Consider the following 5913-nt stretch of genomic DNA (forward strand, 5'->3'; position numbering starts at 1 on the left):
TCTAGGGCATATTTCCTTCATTGCCCAGTTTGAACTCGCTCGAATTTTAGTATAAACTGACCCAAACCAAATTCAACTTGCTCGAACTCGACTCATTTGCAGCCCTATCTCCCTCCCGCATCATGTCCGCGGACCATGTCCGGACATATACCCGAGACATTTGCAGGTCAGCTTTGGAGATGCTAATCATGCTTTCTTAGCTCTAGATCTTCGTCTTCTCCATGCAGATTGCAGATGAACAAAAATTCCCATGAGAAATTTAGGTTTCTATATGTATAATTCTTTCTAGTAATATATAAGTAAGTTTTTTGGACTTTGAAAAGTTTCTAAAATAATTTTTTCCATCCACCTCCCCTCACGTTCCTATCTGACGGCCCTACATCCTTTCAGTTTCACTTGCCAATATGGTCATGCGAAGACATCGTCATGGTCGCATGGTCATTACCTTTTCCTTGTTTTATACTTGTAAAATTCAAATTGAGCAGTATCAGCTTCACATGACAGATTCAATATTTGTGCATGGTAGTAGCTATCAGAGCTTTAAAGTGAACACCGACTGCATGCGAACGTTGAGAGCAACACATCTGAATGTGCAACCGATTGATGGCTGGCTATATCATCAGCAAAATATCACCTAAAAAAAGAAAGCATGCACGATTTTGATGGTGTCAAAAAGTTTAGCAACTCACCCCGCAATTTTTTTTAGCAACTGAGCACCACCAATGGCTACCATTTTGTCAGTAGGCTTGCCTGAGTAAATGAGATGGGCCCGGAGCATTTTTTTTCTTCATGAACAAAAAAGTTTGTACCTGCAGTGAGGTGTCTAGTGTTCTACTCCACATGTATAGAGTTGTTGTTTTAGTTCAAGTGGGGTGGGTGCATATATATAAGGAGAGTCACACATATACGATGAAAAACGATATTTGTAAAATTTAAAAAACTAAATTTAATTTGAAGTTTCTACTCATGGAAACTTTTTTTTATGAAACCTGAAAGAAAGCTATAATGAGAACAGCCAAGTGATCATTTTATATTGTATATAATGTGAGTGGATCATCTAAACAGCAAGAGTTGGTTTAATAGGAGTAGGTACCTATCGCTAGCTGTTGTTTGTCAATATGTGATGGCTCGCACATTGATCACTGATAGGAACCTACTTTGATACTTTCCATGGAGAGTTTGAAAACATGATCGGAAAAGGGATGTATCCCAACCATGGTGCGTTCAACGGTATCATTTTCTTACATATTGGGGTGGCCAGCTCAAGTGGACTGAGATCCAGTGACATGTTGTGGGCATGTCATCGATAAACAGTAGCATAACATGTCCCTTATTTTCGGGTTGAGATCCTCTGCAGTACCATATGGTGCTGTAGTGTCGATGACATGTGGGGCCAGGTCCCACATGGCAGTGACTGTACAACACGGTACAGTACTGCAGAGGATCCTAACCCCTTATTTTCGCACGTCCGATCAAGAATGAACGGTGAGGTCAATGTGAACAACACTCTCAACTACCATGCATGAACAGTACCTGACTACAACGCCCGTCTCGACAGTACTTTGTGCTACAGTAACTGATCTGGATCGTCCGCTTTTGATCCAACGGCCATGTTAGGCCATGTCACAGGATCCTTCAAGATTAGCCCAGTTTATGTAAATTTGGTCTTCTGCAAAAATTCTCACTCGGTCATGGTGGAAAATCGAGGTGCAAATGCCGTAATTGGAGACGACGTCCTCAAAGAATCTTGATGCAACTTCATGTTTTACAACAGATTTTTGACGTTCGTCTTTGTTTCAATTTGCTTGATCAGATGTGATGCACTATTATGTTTAATTTATCAACTAAGTTGGATCATCATTTACTTTCTTATTGAATAAGTAAATAAGTTCAGTCTGATGTATTATGTTTATCAATTTACCTTCAGAAAGAACGCAACACTATGTTTTCTGAATGTGATAAAAAGCAAGTTGGTTCGGATCATTAAAAACAAAAAAGATGTAAATTTTGTGTGTGCCTTTGCGTGGAGACGAAGCAGAGAGAGAGAGAGAGAAAGGAAAGAGTAAATGCTTGCTCGTGGGCGTGCAGTTAACGGATGAGATGGGCGGGCCCCAGGCCCAGGAAAACCGTTGTCCTTCTCATTGATGTCAGTTAAGTACCTCACGTCACTTTTGGCTTTGGGCCAGCAGTTTTGGTTTGATCAATTCTTTACCTATTTATTTATTATTAGTAGAAACTCAATATTATACGCCACATGCGGTATAAAATATTTATGGCAGCAGTACCAGCCTCACTGGTTGCTTCACATGATCTAAAGTCAAATTTGGGGAGACACTATTGTATGCAGTGGAATTTTAAGCTGCGCACACACACCCAATGACCCAATCATGGAGTGCATGTACAAGAAATACAATAATGTGATGATGTATAAGCAGTTGATGTGAGGGCAATAATTGAGAAAGCATGTGTCGACATGTAAGTAAGTATACACCATCTGTGATTAAACAAGAGGGTGAGCATGGCAGCAAAAGTCTCAAGTTGCCTTTGGATTTTATTTGATGTATTCCGAGGACATCATCACGTACAAACACAAGTACTATAGCCACCTTGCACCCACTCTACTATAATCAACCAAGTGGCCAAATACTTTCTTACAGAAAATTAAAATCTCTCTCTCTCTCTCTCCCCCTCTCTCTCTCTCTTGCTAGAAGAAGAAATTACAGCTAATTAAATTTTGTTCTAGAAAAGAAAAAGAAGAGCAAGAGATGGGGGCAGGGCAGGGCAGCCGTGCATGGAGTAAACACTGACTGCATTCGCTGTAGCATAGCAGGGTACAGACTCGAGTCATTTTGCACTGTAATGCATGTGAACTTGTCCTCCTCCCACAACTCCCAGCATTTTCAAAAAGCTGCTGCTGGTTTTCTCATGGCAAAAGGCAGCAGACAGACTCACCCTCAAGCCTCAAGAGAGAGCAAAGACACAAGAGGAGGAAGTACCACTACCACACACAAGAGAGGGCCAAAATCTTTTTGGACAGTTGCAAGCAGCAAATTGGCATGAGAGACAATTGTCTCCACGTACCTCAGGAATCTCTCGCCTCACCCTCATTCAGCCCACCGATCCAGATATCATCCAACGCCAGTAAGAAAAAAGATCAGAAACTACCTCCAGCCAGTGCTAACTGAAACTGTACTGTAGTGGCACGCAAGCAAAAGAAACCATGGGCAATGGCAGCAGTTACAAAAGGGAGAGAGAGAGAGTGGCAATGGCATGGCACCTGCTCCTCCCTCCGTCCTCCACCGTGAGTGAGTTGGCTGGCTGACAGTGAGCGCTGCGTGCTGCGTTGCGTTGTTATCTGGTAGGGCTGCCCCCATTGATTTGATCCCCCGGGCCTTTTGTCTCTTTCCTTTCCTTTCCCCCCTCACCACTGCCTACTACTACTTGTTCTCACTTCTTGGCTGCTGCTTCTGCTTGCTTCCTCGCTCCTCCCACCTCCCCTCCCCCTCCTCTGGCCGCTAGCTAGCTAGATACTGCAGTGGTTGCAGCTTGGCTTTGGCTTTGGTTGCTTGCTTGCTGGTGCTCTCCCCACTCCAGCTTGCTCCCCTCTCCCATGCGGCTTCTGCGGTGAAGGTGGGAGCTTCGGGCCGACCTTGATTGCGGTTGAAGAGGGCGGGGAAGCTTGCTGCCGGATCGATTGGGGCGCTTGCTTTCCGGGCGGTGCCGCTTTCGGCAGTAAAGGCGGGGGGATCTTGCGCCCACCTGCCGCCGGATCGAGAAATCCCCTGCGGCAGCGGTCCGTATAGCCGCGGGCAGGAGGGTGCCGCGCGCCGCCGCTCCCCCTGTCCGGCATTGCGGGGAGCTCCGCCGGGCTCTGAGCGGGGGCCGCACGCACGCAGGGTGTTTGCTGAAAAGCGCGGCGCGGGCGAGCCATGAGGGACTTCCCGTCCTGCTTCGGGGAGAGCGGCGTCCAGATCGCGGACGCGGCCTCCTCCTCCAGCAGCGCCGGCAAGGGCGCGGCGCAGAACCTGGTCACTTGCCTCTACCAGACGCAGCTCGCCGGCCGGCCCTGCGTCGTCTCCGTCACCTGGAGCAAGAGCCTCATGGGGCAGGGCCTCAGCGTCGCCGTCGACGCCCTCTCCGGCCAGAGCCTCTGCAAGGCGGACATCAAGCCCTGGCTCTTCTCCAAGAAGAAGGGCTCCAAGACCCTCGACGCCGACGGCGCCAAGGTCGACATCTTCTGGGACCTCTCCGCCGCCAGGTTCGGCGCCGGGCCGGAGCCGCTGGAGGGCTTCTACGTCGCGCTGCTCTTCGACCTCGAGCTCGCCCTCCTGCTCGGCGACATGAAGAAGGACGCCTACCGCAAGACCGGCGCCAACCGCCCGGCGCTCAACGCCGCCTTCGTCGCCAGGAAGGAGCACATCTACGGCAAGAAGATTTACTCCGCCAAGGCGCAGTTCTGCGACAATGGCCAGTTCCACGACCTGGTGATAGAGTGCGACACCGTCGGCCTCAAGGACCCGTGCCTCGAGATGCGCATCGACAAGAAGCCGGTGATGCAGGTGAAGAGGCTGGCATGGAAGTTCAGGGGAAACCAGACGATCCTCGTCGACGGCCTGCCGGTGGAGGTGTTCTGGGACGTCCACAGCTGGCTCTTCGGGCCGACGACGACGAGCAACGCCGTGTTCATGTTCCAGACATGCCAGGCGCCCGAGAAGTCGATGCCGTGGTCGTACTCGCAGATTTTTAGGGAGTCTCAGCTGCAGGGCCTCGGCTTCTCGCTCATCCTACATGCATGGAAGATTGAGTAGGTGCTTGCAGATCATAAGTTGCTTCTGCGGCCGCCTCCTTCCCAGTGCTAACAAGATGTTCCATTCAGTGTCTGTCTCTTCTTCCGAGTGCTATGGGAAGCTCCAATATATGTTCTTTCAATTTATTCTATTCCTTTTCGGTTTCGCCGTCTTCATAAACGATGTGTTTGAATTGCCTGGCAAGTTCCAGTGATATCCCAGTCTGTTTTTGTCATCTCTTCCCCTCCCCTGTGTTTGTGCCTCAAGTGAGATCGGTTCCAATGCTCCAAGTAGTTGAACTATGGCAATGTTCTAAGAAAGAATGCTGTCATGTGTGTATACTGAAAGTTCAGATTTATAATTTTTGTTTATGGTAACAGCATTGTCTGATGATTGTTCTCCCGCTTCCTTTGTTCCCTGATGATCAGTACTCCCTCTGTAAATAAATATAAGAGCGTTTAGATCACTACTTTAGTGATCTAAACGCTCTTATATTTCTTTACGGAGGGAGTAACAAATATTATCACAACGTAACTTTGGTCCATGTGCAAAAGTGGTGGTTTTAAGGAATCAAAGACACATGGATTGCTTGAGCATCAAGTCTGTTACATTGATGACAGTCCTTTTTGTGCTTATCTGTAGATATATCTGAATATGCCCATATTTTGCAGGAGACAGATCATCTTACTGAGGATCATGGAGTCCAGTGCTACAACTTACTGAAGATTACCATATTCTGTGCAATTTGGTTGGTACCATTTTTATAAATCTCCCAAAATGATCATCTTGTTACTTCCCTTTTGTGATTTCTTGGCGCTCTCCTGAAGTACTTTTCTTATTTCTTTTAGTCATCTGCATTGTGTGGTTAGCCAATAAGGTGGGTGCAGCTCTACTTTTCTTTTTCTAAATGAGGAGGTTGCATTGACATCGCCACATCGGCTATGATGATCAATGGAATTAAGCAGCCTTTCCGCTTGCTGGACCACTTCAGCTCTGATGTTTGACATATTATTAATAGAGTATTATCCTGAATCATACACAGTACATTCAAATCAGAGAGCCTGATTTTTCTTTCTCTCTTTCTGATAAGGACACCACTTTATATCTTCTTTTCCTGCTTGCATTT

General features: G+C 47.0%; 1 protein-coding gene across 1 annotated transcript; it reads left to right on the top strand.

Annotated features, from left to right (window-relative positions):
* Positions 1–3369: 3369 nt before the first annotated feature.
* On the top strand, positions 3370–5164 carry LOC109741452 (uncharacterized). The gene has a single exon (XM_020300540.4). The coding sequence runs from the start codon at positions 3930–3932 to the stop codon at positions 4806–4808; it is 879 nt and encodes a 292-aa protein (XP_020156129.1). The 5' UTR covers positions 3370–3929; the 3' UTR covers positions 4809–5164.
* Positions 5165–5913: the final 749 nt, after the last annotated feature.

Source organism: Aegilops tauschii, chromosome 5 (assembly GCF_002575655.3).
Source record: "Aegilops tauschii subsp. strangulata cultivar AL8/78 chromosome 5, Aet v6.0, whole genome shotgun sequence".
NCBI classification, from domain to species: domain Eukaryota; kingdom Viridiplantae; phylum Streptophyta; class Magnoliopsida; order Poales; family Poaceae; genus Aegilops; species Aegilops tauschii.